The 26675-nt window shown below is 34.8% G+C and overlaps 1 protein-coding gene across 1 annotated transcript in view; it reads left to right on the forward strand.

The window, feature by feature from the left end:
* Positions 1-26675, forward strand: part of LRP1B (LDL receptor related protein 1B) — a 339912-nt gene that overhangs the window by 274234 nt on the left and 39003 nt on the right. Inside the window, exons 69-79 of the mRNA XM_062578228.1 lie at positions 1261-1383; positions 4045-4167; positions 4426-4563; positions 5180-5314; positions 6269-6388; positions 7276-7517; positions 13769-13992; positions 14259-14365; positions 16354-16470; positions 18206-18379; positions 19907-20032. Of these exons, the coding sequence (XP_062434212.1) occupies positions 1261-1383; positions 4045-4167; positions 4426-4563; positions 5180-5314; positions 6269-6388; positions 7276-7517; positions 13769-13992; positions 14259-14365; positions 16354-16470; positions 18206-18379; positions 19907-20032 (1629 nt within the window). The remainder of the gene's footprint in view (positions 1-1260; positions 1384-4044; positions 4168-4425; positions 4564-5179; positions 5315-6268; positions 6389-7275; positions 7518-13768; positions 13993-14258; positions 14366-16353; positions 16471-18205; positions 18380-19906; positions 20033-26675) is intronic.

The following is a 26675-nucleotide window of genomic DNA, read 5'->3' on the forward strand; positions in this document are numbered from 1 at the left end:
TTCAATAATGTAATGTGAACATTACACCCTATTGCATGCTGGGTATTTGATGTAAATTAATTTTCTGGAAAAAAATTAAATCTCTTCTCAACCTTTTATACTGAAAGAAAGCCTTCTATTGGTTTCAATGGGGTTGTGAGTAGGGCACCGAATGAAAAAGTAAAAACTGCTGGTGCTTGGTCTAGTCATTGGGATGTGTTTAATGCATTGAGGTAAGCCAGCTGAGAGTTCTGGTGCTGTCATGTAAAATTTTAGTGTTTCCTCCTCTGCAGGTGCTCAGCTTCATTTCTTTTATACTCTACTCCTCTCAGGAAACTTTGAGAATCCATATCGGAAAAGTATATTATATAGAAATTGAATTTGAAGAAGTTGTCATTACTTAATTGGGAGTAGTAAAATCTAGTCATAATTTTGACAAAAAAAATGCTTTCTTACTGCCGCAGGTATTAAAATTGAACCAAACTTGAACCAACTTTTTAAAGCTTGAACACTATCTTAAAACATTTTCTCTCACCTATTCCATTTTTTAAGATGTTTGAGTCAGTACTAAAAATTACGAAAAGAGTCTAGTTTGTCACTCTCTCCAGTATGGCCAGATCTTCTCTTATAGCGGAGGTTGATGGGGACAGTAAAAGCTTTATTAAGCCCAGTGCAACTCAAAGGAAAAATAGTGGTCATGCAGAAGGGATTGCAATCACATTGTCCCTTCTGAAGATGATGTGCTTCAGGGAAACTACGAGCAGGAATAGGTAGAGCATCAGCTATTCATAGGAAATAAATCTGAAGTGGCCTTTTACAGATGGGACCATATTTCTGTGTTGTTTTGATTTATACCATTCTCGTGATACCATTCTCTGATAGCATAAAATACAGATGTACTCAACCATTTCTTATCTGAAAGGCAGTTTCACCAAAGGAAGCTTTAGACAGAAAGATGGTGTAAGTATCTCCTAGCAAGGGGAACATGCCTAGCTAGTCAGTTTTTAATGTCTTTCCTTAGTAATTACCAGGCCAATTAGGGAATTAGGCCAAAAAGCAAATTCCTAGCTAGCAGAAAGGGAAAGATGTGTTTGCTTAAGGAATAGATTTTTGAATGAGTGTTTTTCTCTGTTTATTCAATCCTTTCAATTGAGATTTGGTTCATTTAGTTATGCTTTATGTTTCATTCACTGGGGATAGTATGTGGTATATAGTTGTACTGATTTTGTTTTGTCTTTCTGCTTTCCTGTTTTTCTTCCTGTCTTCTGTCCATCCTTCTAGGGGGAAATATATGTAGAGCTGATGAATTTTTGTGCAACAATTCCCTCTGCAAACTACATTTTTGGGTCTGTGATGGAGAGGATGACTGTGGAGATAACTCTGATGAAGTTGCTGAAATGTGTGGTATGACACCAGATTTTTCAGTGTTTTTCATTTAGTAATGCAAGTAAGGGATTTAGAAACAATATGTAACATCTATCAGAGGACATATAGTTCTAAGTTTTTCTCTTTCGGCTTTTAAAAGATTAGCTTGAAATAAAGACATACAAACAGAACAATATTCTATAAATACAAAATCCATATATTGTTACCTATGCCAGTGAAAACTTATAGAATGAGGAATTGGATGTGTAAATATATGTACTTTTTTCCAGTAGGGAAAAAATGTAATTTTGTCGTTAATTAATATTGTCTCAAATAATAAACTGCTCATTTTTGTGCCTCTGTTAGTTACATTTATCTGGTAGGTATATACCTACTGATTTGGGAGAATTATAGGAATGCAGTCAGAGTATGTAGAGGTGCTGCGAGGAAGGCTAAGGCCATGTTGGAATTGAGTCTGGCAAGGGATGTCAAGGACAACAGGAAGGGCTTCTTCAAATACATCAGCAACAAGAGGAGGACTCAGGAAAATGTGGACCCGCTACTGAATGGGGCGGGGGCCCTGGTGACAAGGGATACAGAGAAGGCAGAATTACTGCATGCCTTCTTTGCTTCAGTCTGCACTGCTAAGGGCAGCCTTCACAAATCCTGCAGGCTGGACGTGAGGGAGAAAGTCTGGAGAAGGGAAGACTTTCCTTTGGTTGAGGAGGATAGGATTAGAGACCTTCTGGGCAGGCTAGACATCCGCAAATCCATGGGCCGGATGGGATGCACCCAGGGGTACTGAGGGAGCTGGCGGATGTTGCCAGGTCGCTCTCCATCCTCTTTGAAAAGTCGTGGAGAACTGGAGAGGTGCCTGAGGACTGGAAGAAAGCCAATGTCACTCCAGTCTTCAAGAAGAGCAAGAAGGAGGACCCAGGCAACTATAGGCCAGTCAGCCTCACCTCTGTCCCTGGTACGGTGATAGAACAGCTCATTCTGGATGTCATCTCCAGATATATGGAGGAGAACAAGGTGATCAGGAGTAGCCAGCATGGATTCACCAAGGGGGAAATCCTGCTTAGCCAACCTGATAGCCTTCTATGATGGCATGACTGGCTGGGTAGATGAAGGGAGAGCAGTGGACATTGAGGCTTTTGACGCTGTCTCCCATAACATCCTCCTAGATAAGCTCAGGAAGCGTGGGTTAGATGAGTGGACAGTGAGGTGGATTGAGAACTGTCTGGAAGGCAGAGCTCAGAGGGTCGTCATCAGTGGCGTGGAGCCCAGTTGGAGGCCTGTACAAGAGAGACATGGAGCTACTGGAGAGAGTCCAGCGTAGGGCTACAAAGATGATCAGAGGGCTGGAGCACCTGCCCTGTGAGGAACGGCTGCAAGAGCTGGGCCTGTTCAGCCTGGGGAAGAGCAGACTGAGGGGGATCTGATCAATGTGTGTAAGTACCTGAAGGGAGGGTATCAAGGGGACAAACTCTTTTCAGTTGTCCCATGTGACAGGACAAGAGGCAGTGGGCAGAAACTGAACCACAGGAAGTTCCGCCTGATCGTGAGGGGTAATTTCTTCCCTGTGAGAGTGATGGAGCCCTGGACCAGGTTGCCCAGAGAGGTTGTGGAGTCTCCTTCTCTGGAGATCTTCAAGGCCTGCCTGGATGCAACCCTGTCTAACATGCTCTAGGTGACTGTGCTGAGCAGGGAGGTTGGACTAGATGATCTCCAGAGGTCCCTTCCAACCTTACTGATTCTCTGATTCTGAGAACAGCAGTTTTGTAATAGACATTTTGCTGGGTACATTATTACATTGCACAATGTAATTACACAAATGACATGTACTCTATGTATATGTAATACATAGAGTATTATGTATTATGTACTCTATTAAAAGAATCCTAAGATTGCAAAGCTTTAGAAATAGCAAAAAAAAAAAAAAAAAAAAAAAAAAAAAAAAAGTGAATATTAGACTTTGGCCACTATCACAACCTGCTTGTCAAAGAATATAGCACTTTATAACAGCTAATCTATACACAGGAAGTTTTACCTGAAAGTAAAATTAAAATTTTAAAATTCTCGGAGTTCTAAGAAAAAAATGCTTCTCAGATTTTACATGATAAATTCATAACAAATTCAGGCAGCTTTTTAACAAAACCAGTGTTGAAAATATTCTTTACAGCTGTACTTAACTTTACAGCTATAATTAACTTTTAAAACAGGCAGTCGTTGTTGCAAATAGTTGGTGAGCATATCCAGTTTAATGTAGTTTTCCATTGTTACTGCTGCTGGTATAATTTCAGATATATCTGTGAAAAGTCTTTTTTTTTTTTTTTTTTTTTTTTTGGTAGCAAATGCACAGATAGGAAAAAGTTAATTGTATGTTGAAATGCTGAACATCACTGAATTTCCTACCTCCTTTGTTTTATTTATGTTACATTTACTGATTGTCAAAAATAAGCATTATTAGCCTTATCACAAGCAAAATACATTCTTTGAATGAAAAGATTGTACTGTAAATATTGTTCAAGTGTTCCTTGATTAGGTTGGTACCTAAGGTGTAAAATCAAGTACCACTCGTATGTCAAATTGTGCCACTTTGTTTCTTTGCTTCCTTTTTGCATAGATAGGCAGGCATTAAAGAAGGTTTACTAGTGCTGGCTGGGTACTAGCTGATTTTCTCTGTTTGTTTTCATTCAGTAAAGTTTCCGTGCCCTCCTACAAGACCATACCGATGTAGAAACAACAGGGTTTGTCTGCGACCTGAACAGATTTGCAATGAGGTTGACGACTGTGGTGATAATTCGGATGAAGATCACTGCAGTAAGTGATATTAACTTTCCAGATATTCGGATCGAAGAAAGCAACTTGAAGTCAAACTGTATTAGAGGTCTGCTTGCTTATCTTTCATTAAGTCTTAACGGAAGGTTAACAGATCATATTTTAAAACTGAAAGAAATTAAGATTTAAATAATTCCCAGTAACTTAATAGTTCAGGGTCATTCCCATTTGTATGTGTTAATAATGTAAATATTCTAAATACTGATTTATTTTTGTTACTGTTCATTTGTAATTCTATAGATAAAATCATGTATAAAGTGAGACCTTGTAAAAAAGATGAGTTCACTTGTAATGATAAGAAATGTATTCCAACGGAGCTACAGTGCGATTGGTTTGACGACTGTGGAGATGGTTCAGATGAGCAAGACTGCAAAATAAGTGAGTTTGGTTGACAAGCTCTGTTTTCATGGTTGTAGCAGAAAAATAGTAAAATGAGACAGAACCTCTCAGTAAAGCAGAAATGTAATATGAAGCTAACATCTGCATAGTACCTAAGCAGATATACCCAGTATTTTGTTTAAAATAAAATAGAAACAAAGCAAAATAATTGACAAAAGAACACAATGTTTATTCTGTTTGACATACCACAAGAGCAACACAAAATTTATAGCAATTCAGATTGTGATAGCTGTTAGAGTAGTTTTGAGTTTTTGAAGTAGTTCAAGTTGAAATTATTTGCATTTTATTTCACATCTGCAGCAAGATAATTTTATAGTATTAAATTCACATTCTGAAGCAAGAAGATTAATTAAATATTATCTACATAAATACTATAAAAACTGTAGTGTTGTATATTTGTTTAGCATCTAACGTTATGCTGTTTTAACAGAATCAAAGATAAATTTACCAAGATTTTGTTGTTGTTCTTTTAGATGTGATTTTTTTAGCAGTTTAAAATTTACCAAGATTTTGTTGTTGTTCTTTTAGATGTGATTTTTTTAGCAGTTTAAAGAAATCTTTTAGATTTTTTTAAGATGATTTTGTATCTGTTTAGGTATCACTGAATATACATGTGAAGATAATGTGAATCCTTGCGGAGATGATGCATACTGTAATCAAACAGAGACATCCCTATTTTGTCAGTGTAAACCTGGATTTCAGAGAAACCAGAGGAATAGGCAATGTGAAGGTACAGAACTTTCAGTCATTCCTGGCTGTAGAGTATTACAGATCATCTGGGTAGTCAATTTTCTGTGTTAGAGAAGGGGCACATGTCACATACTTTTTTTTCTCAGAGTAAAAACTGTATCATAGCTGTACATAGGATGTAATGGAAATAGATTTATGCATTTTACCTGGAGATGCTATCAAAGATTAATATCATCTGTGAAAGGCAGAAGGTCCAGGTCAGAGCCTTGAATGATTTTATAATTTAATGTGTAAACAAATGATTTAAGATCTATTAGAATACTGAACTGAGCAATTTGAGTTGGCGTAGGCTTTGGTATATGAGAGTATTTTGAGGAGCTTAAAAAGAGCAAATACTTACAAAACTGAAAGTCAAAATGTAAATAAATAGGATGAAAATAAAATACCTTAGAAAAGTCAATCTTAATACACATGGTGTCACACTGGGCTGAAAACAGACCTAGTTATTACAAAGAGTTGATCAGAAGGATAAAATAAAATCTACCTTTCAAAGAACCTTCCTGATGAATGGAGTATGAATTCATTTTCTCTCTGGTGAGCAGTAGCTTACAGAAAAACTGCAGATGACTTCAGTTGGACTGTCAAAGTGAATAAATGTTTGCTTAGGAAAGCTTCATTATTTGGCTTTTGAGAAAAAGGTATACACAGGAGGTTTTCCAATAAGAGGTGATCATGTAGTTTTTACTTTGAAGGAGATAGCTGTGTTGCAGAAAATTATAACAGACATTTTCATTCTCATAATTTTTCTGAGATACATTGATTGTACTGGAATAGCATCAGTGATAATGGCAGAAAAATGTTTCCTAATGCTATTGCAAATAAAAATACTTACAAGTTCATTTCATTCTTCCACATTGTTTCATGATGTTCAGAACACATTAAATAATAGTGTATTAAACTACAGATATATAAATTCCAATCTTTTTCCTCATAGATATCAATGAGTGTATGGTGTTCGGTGCTTGCTCCCAACGCTGCAATAATATTAAAGGGTCATACAAATGCATATGTGAGAAAAATTATAAGGAGAGGAATAACAGTTGTGTAGCAAAAGGTAAGGCTATAAAAATCAAAATGGATTGACAATACTAGATTATTTAGTTTGATACTTAGATGGTTGGTAATATTAATGTCTGTTGCATTTATAATTCATTTTATATATATATTTCTTGACTAGTACATAAAAATAATTCTCAAAGACACTCAGATCTATCTTTCATTTAGGTAAGCGATGAATTATTATCTCCGCTGTGTAAATGAGCCTACTTAATGTGCAAGTCCATCGTATGTAGGTGTTCCACTTTTTTTTTTTTTTTCCAAACTACAGCTCCCTCCTTTTGCATTTAGATATACACGAAGAAGAACAACAGAGGTTATATATTACCAAGAGTGTAAGCATTCTAATGAAGTTTTGGAACTTTTTTTCTTACGGAAAAGAATCAATGCTTTCATATAAAGTGTTATTATTTTAAATACTTCAGAAATGAAGTTTTTGGAGTTGACACAGTTTGCTTTGTCTTGTTGAGAAATCTTAGACAAGATGTTTATGTGGAATTTATCTAAATATAGTCACCTAACATTAGATATCTAGTATAAATCAGCTGCCTAAACCATACTCCAATGAAGGTAATTCACCTCTACTCTTTGTATGTGGCTTAAATTATTTAAATTCTTAAATTATGTTCTGCTCAATATATACAGTCTCAGGTAGCATAACGTGAATATGGAGAGACTGATATCACAATGTCACATAATGATATCAAAGTATGAAGTTGCAGTTATTACTCAGTGTGACTTTGCATTCTTGAACAAAAAGTAAACATGTAATTTTAGTATAAGAAATTATATCGGATAAACTTCCAAAAGCTACGTGAATGAAAAACAGTGCTTTTATATTAGCTGACATTTACCTTATTTCTGTTTCATTATAATAATCCCTAGGCTCTGAAGATCAAGTTCTCTATGTTGCTAATGACACTGATATCCTGGGTTTCACATATCCATTCAACTTCAGTGATGTTCATCAACAAATATCACATATTGAACATAATTCAAGGATAACTGGAATGGATGCATATTATCGAGGGAACATGATTGTTTGGAGTACTCAGTTTAATCCAGGAGGGATTTTCTACAAAAAACTTCATGACAGAGAGAGAAGGCAAAGTAATAGTGGCTTGATAGTAAGTAATCAAAACCAAAGATTATGTGACAGAAATTTCTTTGGATTTACTTTTCTGCTCTGATTGTCTAGAATAGCATGTGCTGGTTTTTAAACGAAAATCTCCATCTGATAATTATTTTATTCAAATGGTATGTATGTCAAATTAAATTACTAATGCCTTTCCATGCAGAACACTGAGAGACTTGGGCAAGTCTCTGAGTGAACATGAGTATAGTACATAAAAAATTTTCTACAGAGAGATAACAAATATGTTAGAGATTTGGAAAGAACGAATATATAGATAGGTAGGCCGAAGACAGACTGATTTGCTACTGAAATTTCATAGAGACCAGGTAAACAATAATATCAAGGCTGTGAAAAATATTTAAAATTGAAAACACTAATTATTTATTCCTTTAGATGTTTATCTGTGTATCTTTTCTATACAGATTCATTTTACTTATTCCATTTATACAGAATTGTTAAGGAAATATTAGTGCTGATTTGAAGATAACGAAGTGATCTTTATGTCTGTGGGTTTTATAAGTAAAGTTTAGATTATTTGACTATATATTAAATATGATGGCAGAGGACAGTTACTAAATTTTTTGTGGCAGGCTGTTTCCTTAAAGTTAGAAGGGTTAACAAGACTGAGCTTATATTCCATCAATGCTTCTGCAGAAAATACCCAGTAGAAAATACTGCAGCAGCAATGGTAGACTAATCTTTGATCTGTCAGTCAGCTCTTACACACCTGAAACCGCTTGTAAGTGTCTTTCATCCAAGGATATTTCCTTTGCAAATGAATGACATTCCTGGCCTTTGATGCCAGCAGGCAGAAAGCCTGAGGGAGGTAGACTGCAGTGGGCACTGAAGGTATCTTGTGTTTATGATGGCATATGCGTGGGAAAAGTGAGTAAAGCTCACTACGTCCCTCTGCCAAGCACAAAGGAAAATAGGTTTTGTAGACAGAAAATGTGTGTGAAGTCAATCTAAACTAGAAATATTTTTGTAGCAGTTCTGACATTCAGGTATGTTGTTTGAATTTTGGGAAGGATTCTTGGAGAACCTTCGTATGGACTGAAGATGTGGATTAGTTCTGCCATGTAATTTTTTCATTCATGTGTGGCAGATACCTATGTTTAAGAAATCATCCTAGACATCTCCAGATCAGATTCTTTATGTAAAGAAAAGAAGTTTTACAAATCTTCAGTTTGCTGAGTTTAACTTCATATTTTCTGTTGTATTCATACTTGTTTTGTGATTAATACCAGATGCCTCTAGCAAGGATGAGTGTAAGTCTACTCTGTTGTCCCAAAAGCTCTCTAATGAAACTGCACTTTCTTACGGGTTCAAATTCATCATAAGCTTCCTTGAGTCATACTCTGTGGGTTGAAATTTTGCTTAACAAATGGGACACTGTCTCCCTGTTTTAACTGATAAAGATAAAATCTAAGTTACTTTTGAGGGTTTCAAAATTGCTTTTGTCTTCTACTGTCTCTATTTTGCCATTAAGGCAGAATACTTTCTAGTCGCTTAACTCTTAACCAAAGATTATTGAAACACAGCTTTGCTTTTCCCAGTGTTGCATGAAAAAAAAATCTATTTTTCTTTGTATATCATTTTTCCCCAACTCGTCAGTGCAGGTAGATGCTCATGAAGATACTTTCTCTGAGCTATGCAGGACTTTTGCAAGTCTATATTTGGAAAATGCCCAGATTGAGTAAATCTGAACATATCTTGGACACATTTCATTTATGAAGCATTGTTTTTTCAATATCATCTTGTTAATACTCAAATATCATTGCCTTATATCTGTATATTATACATACATATTATATACATATATATATATATATATATATATGTATATCCTTATGTAACCGATCAGTGGGTTAGTTAGTTTTCCAGTGTTGCTTTAATACAGTCATTTGAATTTGGTTTTGAAAAGTCTGACTATTCCTTGATTTAAATCAAGTTTTTTAATGGCTAAGTTTTCAAAGGTTACATTGTAACTTTTCTATCTAGACTTTGATATGTAAATCAGGATGGTAAACCTGAACAAACTCACCTGCGTTTTCAGATAATTACATTAATGCAAAAATCTATCTCAACTGAAATTACTCCATGGAATTAGCATATCAAGAGCCTTCTACAGAGAATAGCTTTAAGTATCTCTTATATTTTTCTCTGAAAAGAGGTTTAAGCTTGATGCAAATTGAAGCGATAAAGGAAACAGTAAATATCAACTCACTAGAGTTTATTGACAGATGCAGAAGAGGATTGTGTTCTTATCCAGTTAAGATGATATAAATTAATTGGCGATAACTGGTGCAACTGTTCATTGGCATAAACCTCTGAGAGAGGATATGTATGTTATCTGCAGCGGATATTCAACACAGAGTGACTTGCCACTTAAACTCAAGTGCTTATTTTCATGGAAGAGGACACAAAGCTGAACATTAAAATAATTGCATCATATAATAGGAAGAAAAACATAGGTTTGGTAATGTATTCAGCATATTAGCAGGTTGCTCCAGGCCCGCTATTCTGAGAGCTTAGCGAGGGTGCTTAACCGCTCCTGTGGGACAGCCACGTACACGCTCCCAGCTCCTGTCCCACGGCCCCGGAGAATTCAGCACATTGCGGTAAATGGAAACAATTTCTAAAATGTTTTTTCTAAACACACCTTTTGCAAACCACGAGAGACCAACACCTCTTATTTACTAAAAATATAATGGAGTTTCATAATTGAAAACTTTGCCTTATAAAAGGTGACTCAGCTAAAATAAATCATTACTTAAATGTAATCTGTTAATACAAACTATATTAAGTAAGTAGGCAACTCAGTATTTAAATAATGTTGCAATCAGTTGAAATAGATTATAAAAAATGATAAGGTTTGGTTTACAATCTTTTCCAGGTTGCCTTCACAAATGTTTTCAGTCACTCCACTGTTTTATTCTGTAATCTAACTGCCCCAGGCAGTTGTGACCCATGGTGTATTAATTATGCAAAAAATGTTTTCCAAGGACAAATAAATTCTATTTTTAAGCATTTCCTGCTCAGATCAATACTTTTGGATATGTAGGTGCATACCATGATTTCATTATTAGAGAACTCCTTTATAAATGCCTGCTGATGATACCAGATATTCATGTTCAAAGAATATTAAAGGATCAACTTTGCTGTTCCTTTCAGCCATTAACTGGCTTAATCAGTATTCTTCCAACATGTTTTCTCTTTCTTTCTTTTAGTTGCACTTATCAATCAACAAAATGTTTTTCGTTATCTTAAAGATTTAAGTTGAATTATAGATTATGTTTTTATCATCATACCATAGCTCTGTATCTATGTTTTTTTAATTTCCCACTTAGGATACGGTCTCCTCTGGGATCAGAGATAACATTTTTAAATGGTCCTACTTGTGTGACACAAACTATGGTTTGGTGAACTGCTTGCACATTCAGATACTTCTCATCTGCCAAGGAAATTTTTGGTTTGTGCAAGTAATAGCCTAAGTGTTTTCAGGTGTTATCTTTCTCATTTATTTTTATTGTTATAACATATTATTAGGTATTCTATTATTTTAATGAATATTTATTAGGTAAAAATAAATTATTGTCATAATTTATTCCACACCAATATCATACAAAGCTATTTGTTAAGTTAGTAGAGAAAAAACTGCTTCCAAAGTGCTTGTGTTAGTTAGATTCATAGTTTATCTTTCCTGTGCCAAGATGCTAAGCATTGCAAGGCAATGGGTTTATTCCAGCTCTGTGTATAACATGCACTTTTTTAGGTCTAATTCAACTTTAGGGATTGCGAATTGTTCTGTAATCTACCATCATACCAAATGGTTTCCAAATCCCAGCTGTTACCACACTTCTTTTTAATTCTTTACCTGTAAAAGAGGTTTCAGAACAGACAGTAGTTGATCAAAAACAATCAAGCTGACTCATTCTGTAGTTGTGTAGAAAATACCATGTTATAAGAGGTGATTAGGCTTCAAAATTCCAATTCTCTAATAAGTTTTGGTAACTTATATTTAGCATCACAGTGGGCTAAAAGGACTTGAGAAAAAATTAAGGTAATTTTCATCCTTATTCTTTATGCAAAATCATTCTTTAAAAATTAATGTAGACCAAATAAGCCATTAGGTAAAAGCCCATTTAAGTAAGTAGTTTTACTAGACAATATAGGAAGATGTATAAGACATCAGAAATGACCTAGCTAGGCTGAAACACATCTGAGAATTACAGGGCAGTAATATCAGCCAGTGTGCTTTATTTTCTCTTTTGAATCATTTATAACAGATGGGTGCTTTACAGATGGGTGCTTTCCTTTTCTTCTGGTTATCCCCTTGTTCATCTGAACTTTAGTGTGAGCCCCAGCATTACTAGAATTTCGCTTTTATTGCATGGATGCGAATAAGGAAGGGTTACTGTTAGTAGGCTGTGCAACCTTGTTCCAGGATCTTTTTTAGGAGATGCCTTTGTGTCATCTGCTTCTGCTATCAGCTTTCTCGGAACTGTCTCTCACACTGCGTGGTTTCTTCCATCGTGCTCTTGCCAGATTGCAAGAAAATCAAACTTACTGTAAACAGTGGGTTCTTGAGATGCCCAAGGGATCTCATAGTTGTTTTCAAGAAACTGGTTTCAGTCTTGCAGTCTAGTGCTTCTAGGTAAACCATTAACTCTGTACAGTCTCTGGGATAGTAACTGGAGAGCTCCTGGTCTGAGAGGCTTCTTGAAACAGGTCAGATGCCTGAATATAATCTAGAATTTAAAGGAGTTTGGATTATGAAATACAGTGAAATTTATCAGCAAGTACCTACATTTTCAGGAGTCTTATTTTTGCTTTGAATTGTTTGAGCTCTGTTTGGATAACTTAAACAAAAACTAGAATATTGTATACAATACTAGATTTCTTGATAAAATAGTTTATTTTCATTGTATTTCTGGAAGCATATGCTGCCAGTAGCACAAAGATTTGTGATACATTATTTTTGTTTAACCTAAAAATCCTAACACCTGTTTTTAAAGAAATACTGTTTTGTAAATGCAGTTATTAGATTTTCTACTGTAATACTCATCTAAATAGAAAGTCAAGGTTCTGTATATCTTTAGGAAATGCATACTGTGCATTTTGTATGATTAAAGGTTTAGGAACAATGAACCATCTAAATTTGCCCTTGCAGTCGTCTTATTTCAACTAGAGGTTGAAATTACCTTTATTTTTTGATGGGGGAGGGGGAGCCCTACAAATGTATTTCTGGTATTAGGAGACTCTGATATTTGAGGAAAATAAGTTGTTTGGGGTTTCATGGTTTAGTAGTGTTCCATTATGGCATTTGTCAAAAACCAGATATTTTTGCACATAATTTAACCTGATATCGTTATATGTAAATAGGCAAATAATTGCATACTTCCTGAGTCATGCAAGGCTGAATTTTTGATTGTATGCTTTGTTCATGTAAGGAATTATTTGAGTAGTCTTATTTTAAAGGGTTTACTCCTTGCTGCAACAGTTTTTGTAAACTTTGGGGAAACTTTTTAATACATATTTCTACTAAGTTGCATGTTTTATTTGCAATATGGTCTTCCATCTTTTGGACTATTTATTTTAGGATCCAGGCCTTAATTATGACTGTGGAATCACAAGAGAGATATTATAGTTTGTAAGTGTAAAGATTTAATCAGTCAAGATTTTTATATATGAGGATAAATACTCTTCTGCTAGCTCCAGTGTATTTGATGGTGGAACACAGTAACGGTTAACAAATTTCTAAATGCTGTGATTTTACTTTCCTTGGCAGACTCCTGAGCAGGCATAGCAATGTCAGGGACCATTTTCAGTAAGTCTTATCTCACAAGAGCTTATGCTCAGAGAGCATAGTTCCGTAGATATAATAGCTGTGTAATCTCAATTCTTTCTTCTTCTTTCCTTTGGAATCACAGTATGTAGCATTTGTCTGCCTCAGTATCAATAGTTCAAGCAGTTAATGTGTTAGTGCCATTTTCTTAATGATTGAAGTGGCCTTAGACTTGAGAAAACAGTTGTTCTGAACCAGTGAATTTATTCTTCTACATTGAATAAAGCTGTGAGCAGGTCACTAGAGCTTATCACCTATACGTGGAGTTTGTGTCTTTCCAATGCAGTATTTTCAAATATTTTGTCATCTATATTAAAAGCACCAGTTATTTGCCAAACCTGTGACCTGTTAAAGGTAATCTCCATACAACTAACTTTCAAATCTGTTCCTTTTAGTGTCCAGAATTCAAAAGACCTAGGGGCATTGCTGTTGACTGGGTTGCTGGAAATATTTACTGGACTGATCATTCCAGAATGCATTGGTTTAGCTACTACACAACTCACTGGACAAGTCTGAGATACTCCATCAATGTAGGGCAATTGAATGGACCTAACTGTACAAGACTCCTTACAAGTATGGCAGGAGAACCATATGCAATTGCTGTAAATCCTAGCAAGGGGTATGTATACTTTGACATTATTCCTTTTTTTTTTTTTTTTTGGTGATTTAAACACAAATGCAGAGTAAAGTATGACAAATAATGTGTACAAATGTCTAAAACTTGTCTAAGTCATTTTCTTAATCTTTCTGCTTAGTTTACGTGAAACAGAATCAATTATGTCCTGATTTTAAGTAGGTTGAGGGACTCACAGTAATTTAATGTCAATAGGTTTTTTGAGGTTCTGTATAGGCTTATAACTTATATTTTTTGTTTAATACTTTTAGAATGATGTACTGGACTGTTATTGGGGACCGCTCTCACATAGAAGAATCCTCTATGGATGGTACTCTGAGAAGAATATTGGTTCAAAAGAATTTACAAAGACCTACAGGTACACATCATTTCCAGTTTTACTAGTTACATGGCATTTGATAACTTGGTGCAAACATCTTGGCTGGATTCCATTTTTTTTCAGTTTCCAAAAAATTGGATATAGAATTGTTTATGTTCTGGTTATCCATATGCAGTTACCAATTAAAATTCTTAATTGTATTTTGAAATGATATATCTTAATATGACTTTTATGTAATAAATGACTATAATGAATATTTTTTAACAAAGTTTAAAATATGATGATTTTACAAGGCAAATTTGTTCAAGTACCCTTAAAAAGGAAGATCAATTAAGGGAGCAGGTCATGTAAGAGGAGAATTTCACAAATTTGTTGTCATAATACTGCAATTTTTGATAGCTATTGTCTGAAAATATAGCATCCTTCTGTACATTTCTTCCTTTGCCTCATCATAGCAAGTGAATGACTGTGGAGTTTTTTTTTTTTTTTTTTTTTTTTTGGTCATATATTGCACACACATCTACTCTCTGTGTGGAAGTAATGGAAAAAAAAAAAAAAAGACTTCAAGCTACCTCTATCACTTTAATATTTCTTCCCAAGTGAAACTACTCTTGATTAGATGAAGTTTGAGATCCTATTGAATATCTGTATTATTCCACTGCTCTTAAATTTATTGATAATCATGACTTTTCCATTTCAAGTAAGAGAGAGAGAAATTGAGCATTTTGGTTTGACTTCACAGGGTTTTCATAAACCTGACTATCACAGCAGTGCTATATGTATAAAGAATACAAAATAAGTGCTTTTTTATTTTGTATTATCTCTGGCACTGTGAAAGATACATTGAGAATATTATTTATTTATTATTTGTTATTTAAATATTCTTATTAAAATGCCAAGAATAATTCAAAGCAAGAGGTTGGTAACTGTTCCTAAAACTTGCACATTTCATTTGCTCTGTATCAAACAGAGTTGACACATTGTGATTATCTTTTAGGAAAAATTATTCTCTTCAGCTGTATGTCTGAATACTAGTGCTTTATTTAAAGACTTTATTTAATGGAGTTGCAAATAAAAACATATTTCACTGGTCTGTGCATCAGATTTCCTCTCCTTCCTCTCATCTATCTATAGCCGATTAATTTATGACCTTAAGAAGAGAATTTTTGCTGTTATGTATAATTTCTTTTGCTGTTATGTATAATTTCTTTTGATGTTTTTTTTCTGACTCACCTACTTACATAAATAGGAAGAGAAATACTTTTTTCCATTCTTATAAAAAATATACTATAACTTCAAAAGCTGAGAATTAAATTATTTTATGGTTCAAATATTTTTACAGACTGGAGCTTTTGACATGACTTAAAATGGCATATTAATCATTTAAGCATCCTCTAGTGAAACATGGACTGCTTGATTTAACTATTGCAGTTACTGCTTAGAGGCTGGGTAGTCACAATGTTATCTATCTTTTATTTTCATTTTGCTTTTACTCACTGCCTGACTCTCTTTCCATGTATATGTATACACACACAATAAATATTACCATTTAAGTCTCGCAGTACTTTCAGCCTATTTCAAGTAAAATAATCGTAACTTTAATTCTGTAGTAATTATTATATGTGAAGAATTGGTGACAAAAAAACAGAAAAATATATACTTGTGGAAACTGCATAGGAAGACTGCCAAATCCGAATGACTTGCAGTTCTCAGCACATAGTCACATTGATGCTGCTGCTTAGAAATCTATCACCTTCAATAGGTTTGTTTTGGTAGAGCAAAAGGATTAGATTGTGTATTTGTATTCTCGCTTAGAATTCTGCCTGCTGCAAAAGGTATTGACCTTGGGAGAATAAGTGAAAGAAACTGGTTGACTCACGTTAAAGGCTGAAGCAGAAGATGTTTTATTCTTTTCAGTTTTCTGTCATGTTTCCTCATCTTCACCATTTTCTGTGTTCTACAAAAATGAAGGATAAAAATATCTCTAGTACATAACAATGTGTATTTTGAACTTATTTCCTCTGTAGGTCTTGCAGTTGACCAGTTCAGTCAGCGTTTGTTCTGGGCTGATTTTGAATTATCTGTCATTGGCAGCGTTCTTTTTGATGGTTCTGATTCAGTTGTGTCTGTGAGCACTAAACAAGGTATGAAGAACTTTTATATAACAAGATTTCAATTTTATTTTATTTTGCTGAAATTTTGTGATTCAGAGAAACTATGTAACCCAAAAAAATGATTTTTGAAAAGTAATATTCATTGCATCTAGATATTGTCGAAACAAATAGATATTTAAGGTTTTTAGATAATATTTAGGGAAACAATAGCGGAGTGGTATGTGCAGATCTCCATTATTGGCATCTAATTATTAGCTTAGGTAAAATTAAATTGCCAGTTTGATTAATACTTGTGTTTGGCCTCACGTGGCAACAGGACGACCTAAATTAGTTAGAAGTTGGAGCTGTCTGCCTGGCACAGGAATTGTGTAAGGTAGAGATCAGTCAGCTTCCTATAACAAAGAATCACACTGTGCAGATGTGGGAAGTAAGGTTTTAGAAGACAGTAAGTGCTCCTAATACTCTTGCTTGTGCCTCCTTCAGTTATAGGGTTTAAAAGTGGCTGGGTTACAATCTAGCACAAAACCCACACTTAGTCCTACAAAAGTTTGTGGCTGATTGATAGAAAGATCGACGGAGTATCCTAGGTTAAGTTTTAACTGTGTTATATCTTAACACTAATTTGTGTTTTGGAAACAAATATGGATTTATTCTTCAGGGGAAAAAAGAAAATGCACAACAGTAATACTAAATAGGAGAGTGCATATAAGGTGATAACTTTAAAAATAATCTGGAGCATAGTAGGGTTGTACTACACTGTACCAAACCCAGCAATTTGGGGGTTTATAAATGGGGAAGTAGTAAGTAGAGACTTTTTAACTTCCATGAAATTAAAGAAGATGCAGAAAAGAAAAAAATGCAGAGTTTAGAAATTGTTTTTCGATGAGACTTAAGAACCTTGATCCATTTAATTAAACAAGTATAAAATAACGAAGTAGAGTTCAGAAATACTGAGCATTTATAATAGAGTAGAAAAGCAGTAGAAAGAAAGACTAATAAAAACTAAATGCAGGTTAAAAATAAAAGACATTTTCACAGTGAAGGTAGATAATAATAGGAACAAGATATCACAGGCAATGATAGGTTCTGTTTTTTTATTCCTTCAAATCAAGAAGAGATGTATGTCTGAAAAAGAAGCTTTAATCAGGAGCTATTGGCTTGTTACAAGGTAACATTTCATAGGTGAAATTTACAGCCTGTACTACATAGAAAATTGAAGTATGTTGTCTAACAGGCATGCCCAGCTCATAAAAATGAGGAAAAATAGAGCTTTTGCATTAATTTACTATAGTTATGAATTAAAGTAAATGTAACACAAAAATTAGTATTTCTCACACACGTTAAGAAAAAATAACGGTCAAGAAGTGTTTTATCAGAATAATTTTTTCTATGTACAGCAACATAATCTCTGTCTTGTCAGATATATCTGTTACTTGTAGTTAAAATGTTGCAGCTAAATATGTTTTTTCTTTTTTTAGCTAATCCTTATAATAAGGCTTCCCAACTTTTCAGTGTTCAACCAGTCACTGTGGCTGAGGTGTGAGAAAACTAATAATAAATTAGAAATTTAAGTTGCTTCTAGTATGGAAATATTTCCGTTTAAAAAGGTTACTTTTTAAAAGGCAATCTTTGTGGATACAAACCAAGCTCTCTGAATAATAATGTCTTTCAGCTTTTAATTGCAGTGCAATTGAAGTTATTATTAAAATAAAGTTTTTATTATTTAAATATGAATATATGTATGTATTATCTATTTCTGTTTAAGGTTTACTGCATCCACATAGAATTGATATTTTTGAGGATTACATATATGGAGCAGGTCCTAAAAATGGCGCATTTAGAGTACACAAATTTGGCAGAAGCCTTGTAGAGTATCTAAGTGTGAATGTGGAGAAAGCAAAAAGTACCTTGATCTTCCATCGCTACAAACAAATAGACTGTAAGTAATCATAATTACTTTAAACTAGATATGGAGTAAATTCATCTCAGGAAAAAAAAAAAGTAACCCACAGTTGAAAAATATAAAGAGCCTTACTGTACAAACTGAAAATAGATTTGGTCATATTTCATTATATAAATTTAATTTAGTTTTTTGAGATATTTTCTCCCATTTGAAAGAACGTTGAACAAATATTTGCCTTGTGCACCGTCACTGTAAATGAAGTATTAAAAAAATAGCAGAAAGCTGAATGCAAAATTTATATTCTGAACAGTTTTTTTAAAAAATTTTCCTTCGCATTACCAATAAATCTCTTCTCGTTTGCAAAATTATTAATGTAGTTAGGATTGGTTTTAGTTAGTGATCACGAAAGTAAGATTTGTGTAGCAGGATAGGGGACAGTGGTGAGATCAGAAACTGAGATGAGTGTGGTGGCGTGCCCCAAAGGTGGAAGGGAGAGAAAAGACTACCCTACGTCGTGGGCAGTGCGCGCGTGGCACACCCGGGCCTCTGACAGGATATAAAACCAGCCCGTCTAGTCTGATCCGGAGAACAGACGTACGCATCGCGCCAGCGTTGAGTGAAGATACTGTACCTGGCTGAACCTTAAAGCCGGACTGAATTTTTGTCAGAGCACTAAGGTGAATCTTCTACCCGAAAAAGCCGAGCTGGGTTCTGGAGCAGCTCTCAGCCTTCTGGCTCCACGCGCGGTGAAGCAGAGCTGCTCACCTGCATGCCGCTGCGGGAGGACACCGCTTCGCGACGGCGCCGAGCTGTGCCGTTCCTGCCGTGCGCTGCCGTGCAGGCTTTTGCCGCTGCGGTGAACGTGCTGATACTAGAAGCATCAGTAATATTTTGATTGACCCCAAGCCATCCTTTTTGCTTAAAATGAGTGGGTTGAGTGAGGTTGTAAGCCCTGGATGCATTTCTAAGCCCTTGCAGAGTTCGTCGGTTCAGTCTGGTCCACACTGTCGCTGCTGGAGAAGTGTGAGGGAGTCCGTTTCGCATAGTGCTTCCAATGCGGTGCTGGCAGGTATATTAACTCTACTGGAAAAGTCAAGCTTGCTATGGCCCAGCAGCATTGCCTGCAGCAGCTAAAACTCCTGAAAATATTTCAGCCAAGTACAGATCTTTCTTAGGTCAGTCAACAGCTAAAAAAATCATAGGAAAAGCTACTGATGTAAAATGAGAGATGTAGAATAAGGAGAGTTAACGAAAATTGCTGACTCCTGAATGAATACTATCGCAATGAACATTTAGGTGTTAAATAATTCCCTTAGCACTAAAAGCGATGTTTACTTTTGAATGTCTGGCTTTAACATTTTTAAATTTGTTCTTACTGGAATAAATTCTTTGTTGGCGTCAGTCTTGTGCTGACACTTGAGTGAATGTGTTCACTGACTTCAGGCCGTCATGCAGATAGTGTATCATAATTATGTATATCTGATTATTCTTTTTTTTCCAGTTCTGTAACACAGTGCAATTATAAACAAAAGAATCTTTTATATACTTTCTCTTCTCAAATAGTGCCTAATCCATGCTTGGACCTGACATGCGAATTCATTTGTTTACTCAACCCTTCTGGTGCAACATGTGCATGTCCAGAAGGAAAATCATTGGTTAATGGAACATGCACTGATCTGAACCTGTTAGGTGAGTATTGAAAACTGCATGAGAAGCAGAAAATAAAAGAAATAGTCAGTTTTTGTCGTGGCAAAAGGCTAGACTGTCTGTGGGTTGAAGTTCTATGATGTTGTTCAAGATACCTATTACACTCCTGAGATGGAAAGTAAATAATGAAGAAGCAAAATACTGCTATCAGAGAAACTCTTTTGTTTCATCAAAAAGAAAAATGAACTATTGGACTGAACTGACATAAGATGATATGCATTGTTAGAAGTGTTGTATTAAATACAGGAAGCTAGAGTTCTGGTAGAATATCTACTTAAGTCTTGCTATATTCTCAGAAAAATAAAGAATATGACTTTTTCTATAGAAGGAAGACTGTTAAATAATTAAAGTTATTCCCACTGTAGTTCTGTGGTTCACCTAATGGGTGAACCACACCCATTAGTTGCCATTAGTTCACCTAATGGGTTAAGTGGTTAACCAACTGGAATGGATTTTTAGTCAGCTTGAATTTTAATATTTTCCAGAAATCATAGAGTAGGATTTCTCATGCATATGAAAAGTCAGAATGCATCAGAATGTTCCTCTGATGTTTAATTCTAGAGTCAGAAATTGAAGCAATCTGTGTTTTGATGAGATTCTTAGTACTTAAACTGCTCAATTTAGTAAGGTAATTAATTTAAATGAAATGTCATCATTCCGTTTTGTGAGGGAAATCTCACCTGTTAAAGACTTCCTAATCTTTAAATACTGAATTAATGTAACAATGTTTCAGTGTTTTATGATATGGGATTAATGAAGCTATCCTGACTAGCACTATTTCTGTATCAAGGAATCTACTATTTTAAAAAATAGTTTTTAGAGTAAAACAATATTACAGAGCTTATCCTACATAACAAACCCATTCATCTTTTTGCCTAAGTAAGACTACAGCGTATGCGTTGCATTTACTTTGGCACCAACATTTATATACGCTGCACCATGCTCTAGCAAAAATATAGTAAATTCTGTGGCTGAATAGCTATGAATGTGGATTTATGCAATAGTTATACAACTCTACAGTAGTTTTACAATAATTTCTACTGTTGTGGGGAAATTACACCACTGAACCAGATGCAGTAGAGAACATAAGTATGCTCTACAAGATTTGTAATTCTTGAGACAAAGTCAGTCTAAACACCCTATGTCTGCAGAGAGTATCTACCCTCACTGCTCCTTCAAATGCCTGATATTTGCTTATCCGAGATGGAAACTATTCTGCCTGGCTGCTTTTAACTTGTCATCACAAGATTTTCTTTGTCTTTCAGGACATTATATCTTTATTAAATATCTGGAGGCTGTTAGATTATTTTTCTGTTGCATAGATATACAGCACAGATTTGCATGCCTAGAGAAAGCACATTGAATAATTGATATTTTCTAGAATCTTCCCACAATTGTGATGTCTGTTATACCCTTTTATGAGTTGTTGAATAAATGTTTCTTAGTTTTCTGATAAAAATTATATTTCTAGTATTGCCTAGCATAGTTTTTTTTTCCCGTATGTTTTCCTCTACTGATTGGAGATTGCAGATTTTGTGGCCTCACAGATTACAATTTACAAACAGACTCTAACCTCAGCATCATAACATACTAGCAAGTATATGTTTTTGCACTCTTCTGACTTTTATGAAAAGTATGAAATGAGTTTTAAATGTTTGTTTCATGCTACTTAGCACACTATACTTAGCCTTGCAGGGATCTGCAGAGATTCCTGGCAAGATCGAAGCTGACCTCAAGGTCAGCATCTGGAATGGACACAGATTGTAATTACTGATGGGCTGACAAACCACTTGCACTTGCTAGGTTTCCAAGAGCCTCTAAACAAGAAACATCATGCAAATTTGTAGTAAATGCCTTTTCTTACTGAAAGTCAAGTCATAAAACAGATTCTCTTCCTTTAAAAAGCTATACTGAAAGAAATAGTCAGTAAAAAATAGGAAGACAGTCTTACTGTTCTTTTCTGATGAAAAGTTACAAAATGCTGAGGAAATATCCCAAACTGCATACATTCAACTTGTTAAAATCTTACATTATATTTTCTTCATTGTCACAGAGCATTTTTGGCAAACTTATAGAAGTCAATAACCGACAACAGTCAAAATCCTGTCAACGTCCTTATATTGTAGACTGTTGATCCAACTTTAATCCAAGATTGCATATGAGATTTTATCTTGATTTCTGCAATAAAATTCTGATTCAAAGTCAGTTGAAAGATCCCTGTCGTTGCTAGTAATCTTCTGATTAGATCCTCAAAGAGTGAAGTCCAGGAGATTGTAATCAGAGGCATGACCATCTGTGAAACTCTCTTTAACTGGTTTTGTTATTGATTTTATCATAATACAGTAACTGTACTTGAAATTGGTTGTAGGTATGTCACAATAGTATATATACATTACAATTTATCTGTTTAACAATACACCGCCACTAATTTACTGATTTAGAAACTCAGCTTCTTAAGTTTCTTTTAGTGGTCTTTATTTATATGTTAATAGAAGTGATGTGTACTGGTTGTTTTGTACTTGACCAGTAACTATTCAGAGCTGCATAATAAGCATCATAGTTTCATGAATTAGTAGTAGTAATGAGTATCAAAAACCAATGTGACTATACTGTATTTTTTTCAATAATGTATAATTCAGGTTACTGTTCAGTATTTTATCAAGCATCCTTAAGAGTTTTATTTTTAGTATCTTCTAAGTGGTTTTGGTCTTTAAAAATGCAGTAATGAAGTTACTCTTACATTTCCATGACTTACCAGTGTCAAAATGGTACAGCTATCTAAGGTTCTCAGGTTATCTTAAATATTGGCCCTCTGGAGAGTCAGTGTTTGAGGATTTTGTTTTAACAATGCTTTAGTCTCTATCCCTCTGGAAAATGCAGGCCAACAAAGAATGGTTATTTTTGAGAAACGGTGACATTTTTCATTTTGGTGGAGTTTTTTGCATGACTATTGTGAACAAGCCTTGCACGCTTTGTACAGCTTAATAGTTGGTTGCTGACTGGGAGGTCCTCTCAGTATTGCTTGCTTTCTTGTAACTGTGACCCAAAAAGTGACAGACTCTGGAGTCCGGAGTTCACTGGATTTTTTTTTTTAACAAAATAAAACTGAGGTAGGTTTGAAGTTCTGCATAATAACACTAATGACTCATCAAAATGATTTTTCTTCACAAGTCCTGTGTGAAAAATTCTAAATTTGAATCCCCAGTAGCTTTCTATAAGAATGAATCCAGATTGCTCTAGACAGCTGCTTTAGCAGCATCTGTTGTAACTGATTAAAACAAGAGGTTTTTTTTGGTTTGGCTTTTTCAAACCAGAGCTATTGCAACACATGTGTCATTCTGAATGAGATTCAGCATATTTTTTAAAACAAAACCAAACTAGGTCCTCTTTGTTCTTACATAGGCTTTCATCTTTTTTCCAGAGCAGATTATGATTGAGACGAACCAATTTTTCTGATTTATGTATTGACTGCGACAGACATGACTTTCTCAGTTCAGAAGCTATCCGTTAGTTTTCACCTGGGTACGGTACCACTTTATAGTTACAAAAGAAACCAGTGGGTTTATACTTATTCTCTTTATTATATCTAATAATCTGCGACACAAAGAAGCTAAATATGTAATTAGGAAAATGAAAGTGCAAAAGGAGATTTGCACTGGAAGAAAATGGTGTGTATCACAGGAGTGAGCAGGAGTAATGGAATACTTTCAGGAGTTCAGTATTTTGGAGCTGAACATTTATCACTTTCATTTTAGGAAAGGGATATTTGTGCTCTCTTGGCTGGAGGAAAAGCCTGAGAAAAATTCAAAGGCTCAGATATGATGTTGCTTCTGAAAGCAGATGAAACAGTTAATTTATCATGGTATTTCCTGCAGTGCATTTCTGTGAGGACTTACCCGTTTCACACTGAGACTGCAGGCAGACCAAATGCTCTGGCTGGGAGTATAGAGGTTAATCCCTATATGCTTTCCTTCTCACCAACAAATTCTGCCTCAAAGAGCTTTACTAGCAAAAGCTGTGGCAGTTCAATCCATGCTATCATCTTGCTTTCTGTTCTGCTTTCAGTCTTTTTTTTTTTTTTTTTTTTTTTTTTTTTTGATAGCAAATAGAATAGTGGTCAAACACAGAAAGCTCCTTCTTGTTTGAAAGAATCTACTGGTTACAGCAGTATCTTCTGTGTTTGCAATGGAGATATACCACTGGGACGGATTTTTTCCCAGTACAGAAGAAAATGTATTAAATTACAGCAGGTATTTGGTTAGTTTTTCTCACTGTGCATCCTTTTCTTAACACTTCTGTTCCATTTGGAATTGTAAAGCAAATGGATTTTTAAAACAGAATATGTGAACAGCAATGAAATAGTCTTCAAAGAGGAGGATCTTATAGTATTCAAACAAAATTTGGAGATTGCAACTTCAGATAAATTTTGACTTATAGAATTGACAGATAGCAGAGGCCTTTTCCAGGGGGGCAGAAATATTTATACAACCTTACCAGAATTTAAGAACTTGAGTCTCTTGAATGGGTACATTCAGCTTAGTAAATATAACTACACAATTCTCTCCGAGGTAGGCAAGAACAAATACCTTTATGCCACCTGAGAAGAATATTTTCAAATATTTTCCACTGTGTGGAGCAAACTGTTCTTGTCCCAATGAGTATATTTCATCAACCTTTTGCTCCATAGCATCACCTACGCTGCTAGTTTAAAAATCAGTGGATCTTTCAGAGGGCTAAATAGCAAAAAGTAAAATGTATTTTGCTCAAGAAAAAGAAAAAATGGTTTTATAGAAGTACCAATTAAAGAAATGTATGTGTGTGTTGGGAGAGAGGGATGGAATATCTAAAAAGAGAACAAGTAAAGTTAGAAGTATCAGTTCAGAAAGTTTTGCATTATTGCTTTTTCAGTAATTCCTCTGTGTAAGAATTTTGTTTTCAGTTAGAGAAAGGTGGCAAAAACTGAGCAAATAGACCCTAAGTTCATTAATATTAAATATCAAAAATTCATATCAGGAAGAAAAATGTAAGAAAAAGAGCAAAGCAGAGTTATTCTATTCTTTGTGGAGGTAGACAAACCAAGGCAGCAGAATACAAAATAATCAGACTAGGGGAAAATATATTGATTACATGACCTATAACCGCTTACCTTCTATCATGTCAAATTCGTTAGCTAGAATATTAGCCAATAATTTAGCAGGTGAAATTATTTACTTCTGACACTTCAAGAATTAAATAGGATAGCTGAGAGGTGTTACAGTTAAGAGTTCCAGCAAGGTCTGACTAGTGTTGACTTTACTGAAGATAGAAACATTTCTGATTAAAAAAAACCTTTTTTTTTTTTACTTTTCTCCGACAGGACATACTTACTGGAGATGTTCCCAGCTCTTCTGAAGCCTTTATTCATTAATTCAGATTAAGAGTATTCAGCTTTTCATAATCATTCTTCTCTGTTTCTCTCCTATATTCTTTTTTCTTCCTGTCTTCCCTTAAAGGACCATTTTGTTCCTTTTTCCCACACAAAAGCATCTGATTCCCCTTTTGTACTCAGTTGATGTGAATCAGCAGGAGTAATTTGATTCTTGTATCTACTTCCAGACAACAAAACAGCAGCAGCATTAAAACCTTTATATTGTTAAAGTCTAACACAGGATTTTAAAACTAGCTTATCCATTGCATCTTTAAATCCTATTTCTTAGCTTGCTTTAAGTCCAAAATTTTTGTAGAAACTTTTCCTTGATTGTTTCATATTTAAGTCACATTTAAACTCTTGCATTTCAAATATTTGAGAGAGGAAAAAGCAAAAAATTTTAATAATTCCGTGATGATGCAAAATATTACACTCTTTCCTATTTTTTCTCATTTCTTTCTCAGAAACTTTCTCAGTTGAACATCATGTAAAGTTATTTAATATATATTGCATTTAAAAGGTATAGGACATGTGTATCCCAATCATTGAAAGCCAATTGAATTAGAAAAGCTTTACTGCAGACAACTTTTGGCCCAGTATATTTTTATGAAAATATAATGGTGAATATTTCCTGGTGCAGTTAGAGTAACTGTGAAGTTCATAGTTCTCATTCTGTAGCTGTAAATATGCCTTTTAAGAGTGAATTTTTATGTTGAATTCATGGAGTGTCTCTTAATTTATATTTTTTCTCAAATTTTATATCTTAATTTTTCAGAATTACTCTAGAAGCAAAACGGAGATGATATTTTAAAAATTTTGCTATAGGCTCATAAAAATGAGCATTTGTCTGTACTTCAGTGTTTTTTATTCAGTTTTAACTAAGCTCTGCTCTATAAACTCATGACTAATGATAAGTAAAAGAGAAGAGATAAGCAAAAAAAGTAGTGCTTCTGTCCAATAGGGTGTGCTACATTATTCATTTAAACAACTTCTGTAATGAGTAACTGAAGAATGGTTCATGGAACATCAGAGGGTCTAATGAACCACCTAAATAAATAAAATCCTGAGGCATCTTCAGACTCCCAAGTACAAAGTAGCTTCCACTTAATCTGCAAGAGGGGTAGCAGCTTCAAGGTGAGAGATTCCCGGGAGATCCGCGTGAGGAGCGGGCTCGTGGCGGGGAGCCGCGAGGGCCAGGCTGCGCCGTCGGGGATGCAG

The sequence above is a fragment of the Rhea pennata genome, chromosome 6 (assembly GCF_028389875.1).
Source record: "Rhea pennata isolate bPtePen1 chromosome 6, bPtePen1.pri, whole genome shotgun sequence".
In the NCBI taxonomy this organism is placed as follows: Eukaryota; Metazoa; Chordata; class Aves; order Rheiformes; family Rheidae; genus Rhea; species Rhea pennata.